General features: G+C 41.0%; 1 protein-coding gene across 1 annotated transcript; it reads left to right on the top strand.

Moving 5' to 3' along the window:
- Window positions 1–6,512: 6,512 nt before the first annotated feature.
- On the top strand, window positions 6,513–16,609 carry LOC117968793 (transcriptional repressor scratch 2-like). Its single transcript, XM_034916571.2, has 2 exons — window positions 6,513–7,062; window positions 12,028–16,609. Exons 1-2 carry the CDS (start codon window positions 6,891–6,893, stop codon window positions 12,783–12,785), a joined length of 930 nt encoding a protein of 309 aa, XP_034772462.2. The 5' UTR covers window positions 6,513–6,890; the 3' UTR covers window positions 12,786–16,609.
- The last annotated feature ends 2,580 nt before the right edge of the window (window positions 16,610–19,189 follow it).

Raw genomic sequence — 19,189 nt, 5'->3', positions numbered from 1 at the left:
GGAGTGGCAAACACTGTTGCAGCAGCAAAGGTCATTCAAAATGATCTAGACAGCATTTAGAACTGGGCAGACACATGGCAAATTAAATTTAATAGAGAACAGTATTGCATGCAGGCAATAAAAATGTGCATTATAAATATCATATGAGAGATAGTGAAATTGAAGAAGGGAACTATGAAAAAGACCTAGGAGTTTATGTTGACTCAGAAATGTCTTCATCTAGACAATGTGGGGAAGCTATAAAAAAAGCCAACAAGATGCTCAGATATATTGTAAGAGGTGTTGAATTTAAATCAAGGGAAGTAATGTTAAAACTTTACAATGCATTAGTAAGACCTCACCTAGAATATTGTGTTAAGTTCTGGTCACCTCGTTACAAAAAGGATATTGCTGCTCTAGAAAGAGTGCAAAGAAGAGCAACCAGAATTATCCCAGGTTTAAAAGGCATGTCGTATGCAGACAGGCTAAAAGAATTGAATCTATTCAGTCTTGAACAAAGAAGACTACGCGGCGATCTGATTCAAACATTAAAAATCCTAAAAGATATAGAAATGTCGACCCAGGGGACTTTTTGACCTGAAAAAAGAAACAAGGACCAGGGGTCACAAATGGAGATTAGATAAAGTGGGATTCAGAACAGAAAATAGGAGGCACTTTTTTACACAGAGAATTGTGAGGGTCTGGAACCAACTCCCCAGTAATGTTGTTAAAGCTGACACCCTGGGATCCTTCAAGAAGCTGCTTGATGAGATTCTGGGATCAATAAGCTACTAACAACCAAACGAGCAAGATGGGCTGAATGGCCTCCTCTCGCTTGTAAACTTTTGTATGTTCTTATATTCTTAATAATGAGCCTTTTCTTGCCTGAATATTTGCAAATCGCGACCCCCAATCATGAAAACTTTGGAAGTCTCTTTCCTGAGCAAAAGATCAACTGTATCAGGATTGTTTACAGCAGATCTAACATTACTGCAAATGTGGGGAACAGAGGGAGGAGTTAAAACACCATTGGGGAAGCCATCATTGAGTCCTGAAATAATATAACTTATGAAAACTCTATCTGGGTGTTCGATAAGCACGTCAGCCAGCGCTACTGGATTAATCGGGTAGACGGGAGACCTAGTCATTTCTGTGCAGACGCAGTGCGGTCACGTCTGGGACAAACGCTTTTGCTGTGGCTGTCGCAGAAAAGTACAGGGGAAATATGAACAGACATTCTCATTAAAGTTATTGCAGATTTGTTTCCCTGCACTAAAGAGAACATGCTTCCCTTGTTTTTTCATTAGATTGGGCTGGGTAAATGAGCAATGAAGGATTATGTGTTATCCAGGACTGACAAGGTAAATTAACTGAAAACTGTGGTTGGAGAGGATTACAGGTTGGAACTGCTGGTGAACCATGGGAATGCATTTGCTGATTTAAAGCGGACTGGGCTGCAAGGGGACAAAGGTTAGTTTTGTGGAAACCAGATCTACAAACCAGACAGGTACAGTGCCTTGCGAAAGTATTCGGCCCCCTTGAACTTTGCGACCTTTTGCCACATTTCAGGCTTCAAACATAAAGATATGAAACTGTGATTTTTTGTGAAGAATCAACAACAAGTGGGACACAATCATGAAGTGGAACGAAATTTATTGGATATTTCAAACTTTTTTAACAAATAAAAAACTGAAAAATTGGGTGTGCAAAATTATTCAGCCCCCTTAAGTTTATACTATGTAGCGCCACCTTTTGCTGCGATTACAGCTGTAAGTCGCTTGGGGTATGTCTCTATCAGTTTTGCACATCGAGAGACTGACATTTTTGCCCATTCCTCCTTGCAAAACAGCTCGAGCTCAGTGAGGTTGGATGGAGAGCATTTGTGAACAGCAGTTTTCAGTTCTTTCCACAGATTCTCGATTGGATTCAGGTCTGGACTTTGACTTGGCCATTCTAACACCTGGATATGTTTATTTGTGAACCATTTCATTGTAGATTTTGCTTTATGTTTTGGATCATTGTCTTGTTGGAAGACAAATCTCCGTCCCAGTCTCAGGTCTTTTGCAGACTCCATCAGGTTTTCTTCCAGAATGGTCCTGTATTTGTCTCCATCCATCTTCCCATCAATTTTAACCATCTTCCCTGTCCCTGCTGAAGAAAAGCAGGCCCAAACCATGATGCTGCCACCACCATGTTTGACAGTGGGGATGGTGTGTTCAGGGTGATGAGCTGTGTTGCTTTTACGCCAAACCTAACGTTTTGCATTGTTGCCAAAAAGTTCGATTTTGGTTTCATCTGACCAGAGCACCTTCTTCCACATGTTTGGTGTGTCTCCCAGGTGGCTTGTGGCAAACTGTAAACGACACTTTTTATGGATATCTTTAAGAAATGGCTTTCTTCTTGCCACTCTTCCATAAAGGCCAGATTTGTGCAGTATACGACTGATTGTTGTCCTATGGACAGAGTCTCCCACCTCAGCTGTAGATCTCTGCAGTTCATCCAGAGTGATCATGGGCCTCTTGGCTGCATCTCTGATCAGTCTTCCCCTTGTATGAGCTGAAAGTTTAGAGGGACGGCCAGGTCTTGGTAGATTTGCAGTGGTCTGATACTCCTTCCATTTCAATATTATCGCTTGCACAGTGCTCCTTGGGATGTTTAAAGCTTGGGAAATCTTTTTGTATCCAAATCCGGCTTTAAACTTCTCCACAACAGTATCTCGGACCTGCCTGGTGTGTTCCTTGTTCTTCATGATGCTCTCTGCGCTTTAAACGGACCTCTGAGACTATCACAGTGCAGGTGCATTTATACGGAGACTTGATTACACACAGGTGGATTGTATTTATCATCATTAGTCATTTAGGTCAACATTGGATCATTCAGAGATCCTCACTGAACTTCTGGAGAGAGTTTGCTGCACTGAAAGTAAAGGGGCTGAATAATTTTGCACGCCCAATTTTTCAGTTTTTTATTTGTTAAAAAAGTTTGAAATATCCAATAAATTTCGTTCCACTTCATGATTGTGTCCCACTTGTTGTTGCTTCTTCACAAAAAATTACAGTTTTATATCTTTATGTTTGAAGCCTGAAATGTGGCAAAAGGTCGCAAAGTTCAAGGGGGCCGAATACTTTCGCAAGGCACTGTATAAGCTTTCAGGCCGTCAAAGTGGCGACAAAATAGTTAATTGTCTAGGACGCCCCAGTTAACTCTGATATTGATTTGCTCCAAAATTGCGCCGGCTTTAGCCGAAAATGACTTGTGATAGTCGTAAAAAGCTGTACCTCCGTATCTCATAGACAGATCGGTCACGAGGCTAAGGTAACCATCCACCTCCTGACGGTGCACGGGAAATGTGTCACAGAGAATGTCTCTGTACAGACTGAAGGCTATAACAAATGTAATGTTGTTGAAGCTGACACCCTGGGATCCTTCAAGAAGCTGCTTGATGAGATTCTGGGATAAATAAACTACTAACGACCAAACGAGCAAGATGGGCTGAATGGCCTCCTCTCGTTTGTAAACTTTCTTATGTTCTTATGTTCTTCTTAAATTCTGCCAAAGTTAGTTTTTGGAACAACCGGGGATCTTTGGATTTTAGGACGATGCTTCTCCACAGTCCAGAGTCTATTATCATGTACTTCAAGGGAACAGAGAAGCAAAATAACAAAATTGATGTCCCTACCTTCTTGAATTTGAGTGCAGAGTTTGCTGGAAACTAAGGCTGGTCTGGGCAACAGGGAGGCCGGGTTGTGGGAATCAGAGCTGGGTACTGCCATAGAAAGTTTAAAAGAAGGGATGGTAATGAATGAGCTTGAACAGGATGCCACAGCAGGGAGCTGAGCTGGATTAGCGAGGAAAGTTAAGAACATAAGAAGAAGAACATAAGAAAGTTTACGAACGAGAGGAGGTCATCTTGCTCGTTTGGTTGTTAGTAGCTTATTGATCTCAGAATCTCATCAAGCAGCTTCTTGAAGGATCCCAGGGTGTCAGCTTCAACAACATTACTGGGGAGTTGGTCCCAGACCCTCATAATTCTCTGTGTAAAAAAGTGCCTCCTATTTTCTGTTCTGAATGCCCCTTTATCTAATCTCCATTTGTGACCCCTGGTCCTTGTTTCTTTTTTCAGGTCAAAAAAGTCCCGTGGGTTGACATTGTCAATACCTTTTAGGATTTTTAATGTTTGAATCAGATCGCCGCGTAGTCTTCTTTGTTCAAGACTGAATAGATTGAATTCTTTTAGCTTGTCTGCATACAACATGCCTTTTAAACCTGGGATAATTCTGGTTGCTCTTCTTTGCACTCTTTCTAGAGCAGCAATATCCTTTTTGTAACGAGGTGACCAGAACTGAACACAATGCAGAGGGATCGAGAGGTACGGGGCGCCGCTCCAGGTAAGAGGCGTTTGTCCAGCCCGGCGATCAAAGCTTGAACTGATTGCAGGGCTTGGAGGATGTCTGCATTGGATACAGAGCTGGCGTGAGTGGGAGACTTTACGATAGAGTCAGGGGAACCTGACCCGGACTGAGGAGCTTGAACAGCGGAGGCATCGCCAACGGGACACAGGTCCATAGACTTAGAAGTTAATGGATCGGATTGGTGATGAGATCCATTCAAAGTATTCAGAAGCTGAGGAATTGCCTTGTTAGTACTGTTAGTACCAGGCTAATCCAGTGATACAGTCTGAGATCTGAGAATGAGCAATCCCATTGAGAAGGAGGTAAACAGCACTGTTAGTACCAAGCTAATCCAGTGATACAGTCTGAGAATGAGCAATCCCATTGAGAAGGAGGTAAACAGCACTGTTAGTACCAAGCTAATCCAGTGATACAGTCTGAGAATGAGCAATCCCATTGAGAAAGAGGTAAACAGCACTGTTAGTACCAAGCTAATCCAGTGATACAGTCTCAGAATGCTCAATCCCATTGAGAAAGAGGTAAACAGCACCAGCAGTACGCAAGCTAATCCCTATAAGCACCTTGTGAGATGAATTGACTCAGCAGGTATAATTGACAGGGCTGAAACCGCTCTGGAATCCCTCTTAGTAGCACTTTGCACTGTTTGTGAATAGGCAGCCGGACATTTTCAAAGGGAATCGGCAGGGGATGAGCTTTTATTAGTGAAAGGAGAGCTGGGGTGGTCTGCAATCTGTTGCTTAGGATAATGCCTGTCCCAATTTCTGTCCCCAAGTGCACTTTCTAATCAGTTGAATACATCAAACCTGATGCTGTTAAGAAGCAAGCAGTGTTCTTGTCAAATGTTCTTTGATGGCAACTGGTCCAAAACAATAGCAATATAGGGCAGTGTACAGCTACAATGGGATTAGGGTGCATTGAATGGTACCTCTGCAGGGATTAACCTTAACACAATGGTAAGAAGAAATGGTGGTAATACATTGCACTGCCATGGTATTGTATCAGTCCCTGGCATTCAGTGGGTATCATGACCACTGTCTGGGGAAAGCCATTGTGTGGCCATTGCTGGTAATGCACTGGTCTGATGGGGCTTCTATTAGGTTTTCAGGGGAATTCTCTGAGGTTGTAAGAGCTTCTGTTAGTGACATTGTATTCAAAATATTAAAATCCGGTCTTACAAAGGCAGGAATTCAAGTGCATTTTTATACTTTCGGCTGGTGTACATTTTTGTCCCAAAATAATAAACTTTAGACAGTAAAATGAGTTAAAGAAGACAAGACACAGTGATATGCAGCTCTTTCAGTGCACTTTAGGCATTCTTTGTGTTAACATAGCTGAAAGGTGTCTGTCTTTCACATTGAGCCCTGTCGAGCTGAAAGGGTGTTAAAGTTGTTTTATAAACACTTGTGAAAGTCCTTTAGCCACATGCACCATACTCAGAATTGCATGTGTGCAACATAGCAACAAGTATGGATTAACATGTTTTATATACACTATATATATATATATATTCAATTCTAGAGATAGCAGCTTTGACAATGCCATATACATCCACTATAAAATAAAGTGTTACTGATTGAATTCAAACCCGTTCAAGACACATTCCAGCCGCAGATACTTCATTGTGTTTCTCTGCTACTACTTTGCATTACAAAATATACAGCAGACTCCTACATGTGTAGAATTCACCCACAGCGACCAAATCAGGCTGTTTCTAAACCCTTCAATGTGCCGTGTAGGAAGGGTGGAAAGGCTTGCAGCTGTTGGAATTGCAGCCTGTACAAGACAATATAAACTGTGCTACTTCATTGAGAAACAATAGAAGACAAGGTCCTGTGTGTCGTTTCATCCACATGCTTCCATTGTCTGCCTTTTGTATGAGCAGAGAGAGAAGATAGTGGGCTGGCCTGGCCTGTATACTGAGAAACCTCCCCCTCTCTCTCTCCCCCCCCCTCTCTCTCCCCCTCTCTCTCCCTCTCCCTCTCTCTCTCTCCCCCCCTCTCCCTCTCCCTCTCTCTCTCTCTCTCTCACTTTCTCTCCCTCTCCCCCTCCCCCTCTCTCTCTCTGATTCTATCCCTCCCCCCCCCCCCCTCTCTCTCTCTCTCTGTGTGTGGAGGCACAGGCGGTCCAGTGGTAATTTGATGTGTGTCTCTTGGGACATTTGATGGATTAAAGCTAAGCAGCTCCATTTCGCAGCACCACCTGATCTCAAAGCCTGGGTCCCATATAAAAGAAGCTTGATTGCTGATCTCAGCTAGTCTGACAGTCTCTTCTCTCTTTCTCTCTCTCTCTCTCTCTCTCTCTCTCTCTCTCTCTGTCCCTTTCCCTGGCAGGAACTATCCAGTGCTGAACATTTTTTTTTTTAACAGGGAGCCATCGTTCTGGGCTTCTTTTCTTCTTTTTTATTTTTAAGTTGGAAAAGGATTATTTCTTTTGTTGCAGCTCCTGTTTTTTAGGTTTTTTAGTTTTTTGGGGGGTTGTTCAACATCTCTCAGCCACAACATGCCACGCTCTTTTTTGGTGAAGAAGATCAAGCTGGATGATTTTTCTTCTACTGCAGTGTCGGCTGCCAACCACCACCACCACAGTCACCACCATTTAGAGGATTCGTATGCCTTTGCACGGTCTATTACAGATTCTGTTGGGAGCTTAGGGGTCCGGATTAGTGAAAATGGTAAGTTCCTTTGTATAGCCTTCTAGCAATCATGATTGTACGGAACGTATTATATCTGTACCTTCTGTGCTGAGTATTACTCCCTGATACAAATATAATGCTGGTCTGTTTGAAAAAAGGACTGCTGTAAAAAGAATCACAAAAAACAACTAAACCATCGACACTAACACTATGTGGCTGCAGGGACTACAACTTGAATTATTCAACTGATGCTCTCAAACAATACCATTTATCAATATACCTGCAATCTATCTGTCTGTGCACTAAATTAATACCCAGAGCTGGTCTAGTATTCCACATCATATATGATCACATTAATGTGGGGGGGGGGGTGATGTTGCGCTTGTCCTTAGTTTGTATTGCCCTCGAGACTCCCCCCCCCCCCCCCCTCCCAATCCATTCTGTTGGCTCTTTCTGTTTTCTGTACAGTATTACTGTTACGCAAGCTGCCTGCAAATTGGGGCTCAGGCTGATATATATGTACAGTACTGACTGGAGAAAATGCTTACCACAGCAGCAAAGCAGCAGAGATCATGCAACACAGTGCGCTGTGCAACAATGAGGACATGGCACATAGCTACACACAGAGAGACAGCATTTCAGCAGCATTGCCACACTGTAGTGTAGTGAGCTCCGTTAATAGAATTAAGAACATTGATGTAATGCTTTTCAAAATTGATCTGAGCTTTTTTTTTTTTTAGAGGACAGATCTTTTGTGTTTAAACGTCCTTCAGGCTAAAGCACTGCTGTGCCCTGCAGCCCATTTTGTCTGTTTTTTTTTTTTTTTACACCAGATGTCTTTTTGCTGGTGCTAACCTCACAACTGTAACATTGCTACACTGCATGCTATACAGTTACATTCGAGTGACATCAAACTGGTGTTTATCCATACATTCATAAATACACGCTTCCAGCAACGTACAGCAAGTCACCTGAAGTGCTTGTAATGTCATAGTAAGAAATATCTGGAAAAGTGATTTTAAAAATACATTTAGTGATGTCTTTATAAAATAATTGTAGCTCATTCAGGGACACAGAACTGCAGCTTCTACTTAGTTAATTGGGAATTATCAAGCTAACAATATAATGTTTCACATTTTTAAACTAAATTTCAGAAAGCTACATTGTGTGAGCAAAACACTTTATAAATGTAAACTGTTTAATGTAAAGATGAAGGAACTTGCATTTACATTTTACAGACATGTAGCCTTTTTCAGAATATATTTAAAAAATACAATACTGTGTATATCATCTGAGACACAAAGCTCCCGAATCCTAACACAAGCTTACATACAGATGGGGATGTGTTATTTTATTATAAAATACACTGACATTGTGTATGAAGCACTTAGAAACCCACATCTTGCTCTTCCTCTTAAACTGGTTCAATTCACTCCTTTCTAAGTACATTTAGTCATTTCTGTATCTTCAGCATGCATGTGCATTAAATGCATGGTGGCAGAAATTCATACATGGAAAGAAAGCTATTGAATGACAGAACTCCACCTAGTAAACTGAGACATTTCTAATTGAATTGAAGATGAGTGGTTGAGATCGATTGATGGCTGAATTCTGTGTTTTGTGTATAGAAGCTAAGCACAATGCCACAGAGCAGCTGTACCTAAACCCTGCTGTGCAGTTCTTACTACACCCTCTTCGGCGCCGTTAAAATGACTGAGAAAATCACATCGAAATCCTCAAAAGGGTCAACAATTAAACCATTTTATGTAATCTCAAAATCAACGTGTTTGAGGGCTGCAAAAGACTGGAGTATGAAGTCTTTGTCTGACCTTGTGCGGTATTGATTGGCACTTGTTACACATTTGCAGACAGGTTTAATAAACACTTGAAATGTAATCCTGTTAAACAATAGGGCCTCCAGTTGTAAACCATGCTATTGAAGCAGTAGAATTATGAAGGAGCGCTGGTGGTAATAATAAATACCCCCCTGTTTTCTAATTACATTTTTATAATGTAGCCTTAATATAATAACTACAATGCCATTAAACACCTTAGCACTATATGACACTGTACTGCAGGAGGCAATAGGTTCATGCTCTGTAATGTGGTAAGTTGTTAGGCATGCAATCAAGAAAGTGTTGCTTTTAACTGTTTACACTTCATGATGTCAGTCTACAATGTGCAAGCAAAGTTAACTTTCCACAAACCGTCGCTTTCCTCACAGAAAAGCAGTGTCCTCGTTTTAAAAAAGAGAAGGAGAACAATGCGATGCACAATAATATTGCATATTGCCTTGCTTTTGATTTCCCATACCTCTATGGGCTTTACAATGCTTTCACTGGGCTTAATTCCACACATGCTATGCTTTTACTATCTTAAAGGATTGAACCGAAGTTGCAAGCATATGGGATTAGAAATGGTCACCTTAACAAACTTTCATCACAAGGATCAGATCGTCATTGTGATTGTGAAGATTTCATTCTAGTTTTGAACATTAAGACTCCTTAGAACTGTCAACTTGTTTGGTTACATACAGTGTACCTGGGTTATGGGTCAGACTAAGCATATTGTGTAGCATTGTAACCGCAGTGCACCATTAATAAGCATATTCTGTAGCATTGTAACCCCAGTGCACCCTAGTCTATCTCTCTACCTCTCTCTCTGTCTCTCTCTGTCTGTCTCTCCCTCTCTCTCTCTCTTTCTCTCTCTCTCTCTCTCTGTCTCTCACTCTCTCAAATTCAAATTCAAATTCAAATTCAAAAGTGGCTTTATTAGCATGACAAAATAAATTAAGTTTTGCCAAAGCGTTTAAACAACAAACATCAACACAACTCATCAAAACAAACAGATAACCCCCGTAGCCCCTCCCCTTAAGTGACCCCCCCCCCAGAACACCACCAAGAAGAAACAACTCCCAAACTCAATACAAACCCCAAATACAAACACACCAGAGAGTATTTCCAGAGAGTAGTACCTCTCCGCTCCGCCTGCACTAGAAGACTGGCTCTACCTACTTTACACTCCCCTGCCTCCAGAGCCCGCTCCTTCTCCACCCTCGCCCCACGGTGGTGGAATGACCTTCCTACAGATGTCAGGACTGCCCAGTCCCTGACCACATTCTGGCGCCTCCTTCAGACTACCTCTTCAGAAAGCACCTGTAGAACTCCGGGTTAACTCTGGTCGGGTTAATTTGGCTCAGTTGGGTGAGCTTCAGTACCAGTTGGCTGAGGGGATTCTGTTCTGGATGCAGTGTGTTTCTCTGCAGTGCTGTGTGCTGGTAGACACGTGGCTTCAGTACCAGTTGGCTGAGGGGATTCTGTTCTGGGTGCAGTGTGTTGCTTTGCAGTGCTGTGTGCTGGTAGACTCATGGCTTCAGTACCAGTTGGCTGAGGGGATTCTGTACTGGGTGCAGTGTGTTGCTCTGCAGTGCTGTGTGCTGATGGACTCATGGCTTCAGTACCAGTTGGCTGAGGGGATTCTGTTCTGGGTGCAGTGTGTTACTCTGCAGTGCTGTGTGCTGATAGACGTGTGGGTTGGCCTGGTTTAGATGGACCCAGTAATTTATTGGTCTCTTTTTAATTTTGAGGAGCAATGGGAACCAGCCCAGTTCAGCCTGCATGCATTGTTGGTTATGTTTCTATGTAGCTGTACAATCATTTTTGCAATTTCCAGGTGTAATGATTCAGTTGGGTTTTTGTCCCATTTTTGTAATCAGGGTTTATGAGTGGTCCCCACACTTCACTGCCATAGAGAAGAATTACTTCAATAATATGGTCAACAATTTTAAGCCACATTTTTACTGGTGGTTTAATTTTGTAAAGTCGATTCTTTATGGCATAGAAGGCCCTTTGTGCCTTGTCTTTTCATGTTAAAGCTCTCTGATGCGCTGATGGTCAGACCCAGGTATGTATAGCTGGTGCTGTGCTCCAGTGTGATGTTGCCCAGAGTGAAGCAACATCATGAGATCTCTCAGGCTACTGAGATCTCTCCCTCTGTCTCTCTGTCTCTCCCATTCAGCAGACAGAAAGGATGTTCCATAGTTGACGCTCTATTGATCAGTACAAAGCTTTCAATTCCATTAAAAATAAGTCAATATTTAATTTCCATGGCTTGCTGTGGCTTGTGTTTTGAAATATGTTCTTTCCTATCTCTGTGTTTTACACAGAAATATACTGCAATAAATATCCAATTTAATTTATTTTTAATTTGACAATAAAAATACAATGGTGGAACATGGAACAATTGATTTTGCTATTTTTGTTGAGTTATTTTCAAAGTTCCTTATCTAAAATAAGTACATTATAGCAGTGTACATAAGTCTTTTAATTTGTAGCATTGCAATACTTTAAACTTTTATATCTACGCCTCATTTTTAGCGATTTTCAAGTATCTCAGAATTAGATAGATTTTTGGAAGACAAACTGCACTGCTTAGTTTGCGTAATATACAGTACACTCTGCATTTAACAAGCTTTAGAAACGTAAACTTTTCTATCTGCATAGTGGATGAATGAATCAAAGGGGTCAGCCCTTATTCCAGCTCAGTAGCTAACTGGTTCACATCATGCTCTCTGTCAAAATGGTTTGGAATTTATCTTGCTTTGTAGACATTGTGGAGTTGTGGAGCTGGAATCACAATTCTAAGTATGAACTGACATTTCAGTGTTGTGGAGTTGACAATAGTAAAAAATAATGAAGCTTATATATTGTGACCAGCCTGTGACCTGCATGTCTGTCTGGTTCATGTGCACATGTACGTATGTCACAATTACATCGTTGCTGATATCTGCTGAAGCGTTTATTTAATTGTGATCCATTTTGGCTCCGGTTAGCACAAGTTATTAAGTGGAGATACATGGAGGAACATGTTCATCTGCATGCTGGATTTCTCCATGTTTATAAAGTGGATGTAGACAGTGATGACCAATCATGATTCTGGTGCTCATTTCTACAGTTGTGTGACTGGAGTGGTGTATATCACTAACAGTACTATTTCTCACAACAGGCTACATCCAAGACTACATCACGCCGTCGGTCTACGAGACCGAGAAGAAGATGGGCCTCAAGCTGGCGTCGGTGGTGTCGGAGCCGGTCTACACTCAGGTGAGCAGCGGAGGGGAGGAGTACTCGGACCATGACATGGAGCAGCCGGACAGTCCGCAGTCAGGAATGACTGCCACCGACTTCTTCAGCGGGGAGGCAGAGGCTCTGACGGAGGGCTACACCATGGATGCCTTCTTCATCTCAGACGGGCGATCACGGAGGAAGAGCGAGAGCGAGCCCAGTGCGGTGGCCACCGACCAACAGAGGCACAGCTGCAATGAATGCGGCAAGACCTATGCCACCTCTTCCAACCTGAGCCGGCACAAGCAGACCCACCGGAGCCTGGATAGCAAGATGGCACGCAAGTGCCCCTCCTGCAACAAAGTGTATGTCTCCATGCCAGCCCTGGCTATGCACATCCTCACCCACGATCTCAAGCACAAGTGTGAGGTCTGCAGCAAGGCCTTCAGCCGGCCCTGGCTGCTCCAGGGGCACATGCGCTCGCACACCGGTGAGAAGCCTTTTGCCTGCGCTCACTGTGGAAAAGCCTTCGCCGACCGCTCCAACCTGAGGGCGCACATGCAAACCCACTCGGCCTTCAAGCACTACAAATGCAAGCGCTGCAATAAAACCTTCGCGCTCAAGTCCTACCTGAACAAGCACTACGAGTCGGCCTGCTTTAAGGGCGCCCCGGAGGAGGACTCCTGCTCAGAGGACTGACACTCTAACTAAACAGAGCAATCCTTTTAGAAAGCAATATTTTCACTGAGATTACAAAAAAAGTATATGCTGGATTTTCTGAAAAACTGCAACACACACACACACACAAACACTATCTAAAGGCCTAGCATGTGTTTTTTTCTATTTATTCTAATAATAATAATAATAATAGTAATAATAATATGAATAGTATTTTCTAGTAAGGCCGTGGAAAAACAAACTCGAAAGGGACTTGAAAAGACATTGGTGGCTTTTTTATACAAACAAATAACCTCTTGTATTTTTATGCTGCTTTTTTGCTAGGGATTGCATCTTTTTTTTGCTAAGGATTGCATTCTTTTGCATCAGCTGACAAGACTTTTTTTTGGAACAAAATGTGAACAGTATTTGCAAAAAAGAAAAAGAAGAGAAAAAAAACAGAAACAAAAAAACATTGTTTAAGTTCAAAATCTGAATTTGAATTTATTTATTTATGTCATTTATTTATTACGATCACAGGTATTTATGATTTAATGTGCCAATCATTCCTGAGCTGTGTTTGTAACTGAGGAGAGCTTTTATCTGAAAAGATAGTGGTTGCATTCTTTGCAATATGAAAGTATTTATAAGTATTTGTAAGTGAGTTAGCGAGCTACCGAATTCTGCTTGCTATCCTGTCCCGTAGATTAACTCTGGATAGTGTACTGAGCACAGGGCCATTTCTAAATCCAGTGGCTGCACAGTGATTAGCTGCACAGACCTATACACATCCGCTATGCAAGAACACACCAAAGTGGGTTAAAATTAAAACAGTATTGTAGTTTGTATACAAACAGCAACCAGCAACCAGTTGCCAAAAGTCAACATTACAATTTATGAAAGTGTTGTATTTGGAAATAAGTCATATGGGGATTTCTACAGCAGTTAACTGGTCTTTTGTGTTCCATGGTGTTTCCTGCACATGTAACCATTTTGAGTGCTAGACCTCTATTGAAGGAGGGGCTGTGGATTCAAAACTGCCAAAAAGGTATGAAATGTATGTTGATCGCTGTAGATGTTTACTTATGATAGCCATTCATCAAATGACAGATTGTTATGAGTAGCATGAAACAGCAGCATTTAAATACAAGTCTCATGAAAGAGCGGTATTTGAATGCAAGACTCTTTCATGAAACAGCAGCTTTTAAATGCAAGAATTTTTGTTTCCACTTTTGAAATCCACAAGCCATAATGCAGCTGTGGGATGCTGCAGACAGGCTTTGTGTTTGACCCTCCCTCCCCTCTGCAGTTTTCTGTATATTCCTGTTTTTCTTGGCTCTTTGGGCTCACAAAACCAGTTTCTATTCAGCAAAGCTCGTCTGGATATACTGCAGGTACCAAGGAAGGTTAATGTTGGGGGACATGGAGAACACATTCTTTAACAGAGATAATCTTTTATAGTGCACTTTATCTGTTAAGAAATAGAAGAATTCATTGTCAATTAATTAATTAATTAATTAATTAATTAATTAATTAATTAATTAATTAATTGTCCTTCACAATGAACTAAAAGATTTATGTATAGTTTGGCCTTTACAACTGTTTTAGTGTAAAGGTTTTTATTATTTTGTAATTTGGCCTTTACAACGGTTTGGGCCTGTGTTTTATTGCTGTAGTTTTGTACAGTGTTTTGAGGAAATCGCTTTAAAGGACAATTTGTTGTAAAAACTATTCATTTAAAACTCAGAAGTCACAGTGAAATTTCCTGTTATTCATAAACAAAATGACAGAATTTTTCTGTTTAAAAATGAACAAAATTATTTTGGCTAGTATTTTTTCCCTTCCTATCCGAACAGGAACATTTCATGGTAACTTTCGAGGCTCAGCTATGCAGCTTCACTCCTAGATGTTTCATACACCACAGCTCACCCTCAGTTACAAGGAAAAGCCTTTTCATCTCTTTAAGTTGCCAAAAGCGCTTGTCAATTGATACAATTGGCATCTCTGTTTATTTATGTGTTTTTATTTTTACATATTGTTGTTATGTATGTATGTATTTATTTAATGTATGTATTTATGTATGTTTGCATTTATTTATTTATTTATTTATTTATTTAACAAGCTATTTATTTATTTATTTATTTATTTATTTATTTATTGATTGATTGATTTATTGACACGGAATGAAATGACCTTGTGAAATGCTGCTGACCTTGAAATAATTGTCTATATGCATGTAAAACTGTAGAAAGCCAATAGGGTCTGATTCTTAAAGAGGAACAATATATTTCAAATATTTAAAAAGAAGAGGGAAAAGGAATTGTGTGGGCAATAATAATCTTGTAATATGGAACACTGTTATCACCATCTTTAATTCTGCAGACATTTTTACGTTTGCAAAAAACCTCAACAAAAACAAAACAAAAAAATACAAAAATATCCTCCATTTTCTAAGCACTTCATTTTCTAAATCTGTTCCTTTAACACAGACTGTTAATAGACTTCAAATCCAATGCAAGGCTGTAGCCTCAGCTGTATTCTTTGATACCTTTGCAGATGCTATTCCTTGGGAATACTAAGGGTCTATTTGTGCAGCAGATACCCCTGCTGGGAGGAGCCACAGCTGGGTTACAGCACCAGGAATTCAGCTGGATTGCATCAAACACTCATCTAACCAGGTGGTCAAATCCAGAGGATTCCCCGGTGCTGGAAAATGCTCTAAATATAAGTATGATTTACAGATTGATTCACTGAACAGGAGCATGGACTGTGCAGTGTCAGGTGGGTTATCCTTTGTAATAGGATGGGATTGTGGCTGGGTCAGGTGGGTTATCCTGTGTAATAGGCTGGGGTTGTGGCCGGGTCAGGTGGGTCATCCTGTGTAATAGGCTGGGGTTGTGGCCTGGTCAGGTGGGTTATCCCATGTAATAGGCTGGGGTTGTGGCTGGGGTCAGGTGGGTTATCCTGTGTAATAGGCTGGGATTGTGGCTGGGGTCAGGTGGGTCTATGCCTGTGCAATAGGCTGGGGTTGTGGTCAGGTCAGGTGGGTTATCCTGTGTAATAGGCTGGGGTTGTGGCCGGGTCAGGTGGGTTATCCTGTGTAATAGGCTGTGGTTGTGGCAGGGTCAGGTGGGTTATCCTGTGTAATAGGCTGGGGTTGTGGCAGGGTCAGGTGGGTTATCCTGTGTAATAGGCTGGGGTTGTAGTCGGGTCAGGTGGGTTATCCTGTGTAATAGGCTGGGGTTGTGGCCTGGTCAGGTGGGTTATCCTGTGTAATAGGCTGGGGTTGTGGCAGGGTCCTTGGTTATCCTGTGTATTAGGTTGGGGTAATCTCTTCTAGTACATACTGCCCTGTCTACCCTGTCTAATACAAATGATCTTCTACTACTGCCAGGGGTTCAGTCTAAGGTCTCCAATTCCGAACTGAGGCAATCTTCAGGACAAATGTATGCTTTTTGATTGTTCTAGAATTAAAATTTCTGGAAACCGTGAATATTAAAAAGCCTTTTCTGAGCTGGTGTGTTTACAATAAATGAAAGGTTATTTTAAAGATTTATTGAGAGATTGTCTGATATCGGACAACTCAAAGTTGGGAGCCTACTTGAGCAGGACGCTCAATAGTATCACATAGACCACTGCACTTAAAATGCTGTAGACCCAGCTGACAAATGTGAAAGGCCATAGAGGGGATGTAATGTTTTAGGACAGAATACCTTGGCAGGTTTGCAATTAGTGTCGACTGCAGCCTTGTATAGGACTCCATTCAGTACTTCAAAACTGCATTTAAATCTGGCAAAAACTTATTGGACACAAAGGTTATGACATAACACTACTCAGCTCTTGGCTCAGGGGGGGTGTTCAGCTCTTGGGGGGTGTTCAGCTCTTGGGGAGGTGTTCAGCTCTTGGGGGGGTGTTCAGCTCTTGGGGGGGTGTTCAGCTCTTGGGGGGGGGGGGGGGGGGTACTGTTGGTATTTTGTGTTTGCATTGTGAGCCAAAGGGTTCTGCAGGGTGCTTGTCTGGAGACAGCTAGTTATTGACTCGCTGTGACCTCACAGGTCATGTGTCAAGAGGCAACTGCTCAATCAGCTTTATGAGGATGCATGTTTGAATGGATCATGCAGCTGGACTAATGCACCATAAGCACAAATCTGTACTTCAAACCAAATGAATAATTTCAGTATTTCAGTAGATCTTACTATGCCACTCTTAAAATGAATACACTTCTAGTTTGATGAATTTTACAGGCAAAATATCAATTCAAAGTTGTTTTTATTGATTTTACCTGCTAAAGTTTAAGAATGGCTGAATGTTGAAAAGGTTCTGATTTGCATGTTTAAAAGTAATAAGTAATAAGTTACTGTAAATGTAATCAGATTACAGTAATGTGTTACTCCCCAACACGTCAAATATACACCATGTTCTACAGCTTTATGAATATTGTTTCCAACCATTTTCACTCAAACTTCTTATAAATTATGGTCTTTACATTGCATAGTATAAATGTAACTATTCCTAAGGAATTGGTTATTTTTTATTTTGATTGCTACACACTTCTTTCTTTAGACACCACCCAGTGTGCGTGTAATGAAAACCATTGTAGTACAGCATTGGGTTTAAATCAACGTGCCTGCAAGGATTTGTAAAATCTTTATTAAACACAAATACTTTTTTACACAGTATATATTTTTTTAAACACAGGATTTCTCAACTTCTCGAATCTAGACAGCTGTGTCTGTCTGATCCTTAGTAACCACAGGGTCTTCAGTAGCAGTGCAGTTCTGTCTTTCCAGTGGACAGGGGGTCTGTACTGAGTTCAGTGTTAAAGCTGCCATTGCTACAGTGTTACCACACTGACACCACAGCATTCTTCTGTCACAATGGGTGGAGCAATAACAGAAGAAATGGGACATTCTTTAATAAGCACAAACACACACAAGTCTCTGCAGTCTGCTTCAACTGCTACTATTCAGTAAGCTATGTAGTTAAAGTAATCAAAACTTATTTTTGTTTACACTGTGTATGTATAGCAATAGAATCATGTATGGCTCAGAATATATTATCACACAGTAGTATATGTCTTGAGTTTGTTTCGGGAAGTAATGCAGTGAGAGGTGCAGCCACAAATACATTACCAGCCCCAAACCAACAAGAGACGTACATTATTGTGTGATAATATTTTCTGCCCCATATGTTATTTTCTATATTCTATGCTTTGTAAAGCATACAGAAGTGAATAGCATTTAAAAACAACTGCTGCCTCTCTCTACAACAAGCACAACAGAGAAGAAATAATCCATTCAAAATAAAGACCTTGTTCAAAGTCTTCCCCAGTTTTCTTTTTTACTGACGAGATGCAGTTTGAAAGGTGTTTGTTCAAGTCTGTTTCAGGTGTATGGTGAAGTTGATTCTCCACTCAACACAAATATGACTTTGTCAGGTTTATAGCAAGGAGTTTTTTTCTTGTATTGTCATCGTCTTGCTCTTTTAAAAACATCTCCTTCAGTTCTTCTGTTATTGCTCTGCACCTCATTGTTCCAGAATTCTTATCAGGTCTGGTTGAATGTCCGTGTCTTTGTTCTGCATGGATTATTTCTTCTCTCTTGTGCTGTGCTTGTTGTAATGAGAGACCACGGTGGTGGTTTGTTTTTAATGTTATTCACTAAAGTGTGCTTTAAGAAAGATAGAATATTAACATATGGGGCATATCATTATTTCATGTCTCTCGTTGGTTTGAGCTGGTATGGATTATTGTGTGATAATATATTGTGAACTTCCTACTCATCAGTAAGGCTCTTTAACCAAAACAGTTGGGCAGCAGTGGTACTTCGTCTCCTACATACAGTATATACTACACAGTAACATATACTACATGTTCTTCCATTGAGTGTATTACAGTAATGTATGATAGGAATGAGCCACGTACATGCTAGCCATGCCAGGACTTAGAAGCATGCTGCTGTATGAGGAGCATGTTCAATATCTGCTCCAGATGCATTGTGTTGACATTGCTGGTAATGGGCAGGTGATATAATAAAGACATCCCAATAGTATTTCTGGATTCCACAGTTATTCTGTCGGAAGGCAGTCATAATCTTGCGCTACCAAACCAATTTCGAGGATTACTGCAGAAATGGAGGATATTAATTACTTAAATTACCAACAGCAAATCTGGTATGTAGTTTCAAATGAAATTGTTCCTCTTTAACTTTTGTATATAAATATATCACAGCAATAACTTGAAAATGCATGTAAAAAAAACAGTTCTTTGCTTTTCAATACAGAAATACAGGTACCAGCTGCAGTTAATATGTACAAAGAAAATCAGGGACAAAACTGTAGGTATTAAAATCTTTTGGGTTTCACTAACAATTTCATGACCTGTTTCTTGTTTTTTATAGGTCTGTGTGTGAGGTGTGTGCGAGCATGCCTGTGTGTGTGTGTGTGTG

The sequence above is a fragment of the Acipenser ruthenus genome, chromosome 18 (assembly GCF_902713425.1).
Source record: "Acipenser ruthenus chromosome 18, fAciRut3.2 maternal haplotype, whole genome shotgun sequence".
Lineage (NCBI taxonomy): Eukaryota > Metazoa > Chordata > Actinopteri > Acipenseriformes > Acipenseridae > Acipenser > Acipenser ruthenus.
The sequence above is the reverse complement of the archived record's forward strand: the minus strand, read 5'-3'. Positions and strand labels throughout refer to the sequence as shown.

What these genes read in the sequence shown, in the direction of transcription:
- LOC117968793 (XM_034916571.2), top strand. Translation starts at nt 6,891, where the DNA reads ATGCCACGCTCTTTTTTGGTGAAGAAGATCAAGCTGGATGATTTTTCT. An exon ending in GGTCCGGATTAGTGAAAATG is followed by an intron (nt 7,063 to 12,027) that starts GTAAGTTCCTTT and finishes TTCTCACAACAG; the next exon opens with GCTACATCCAAGACTACATC.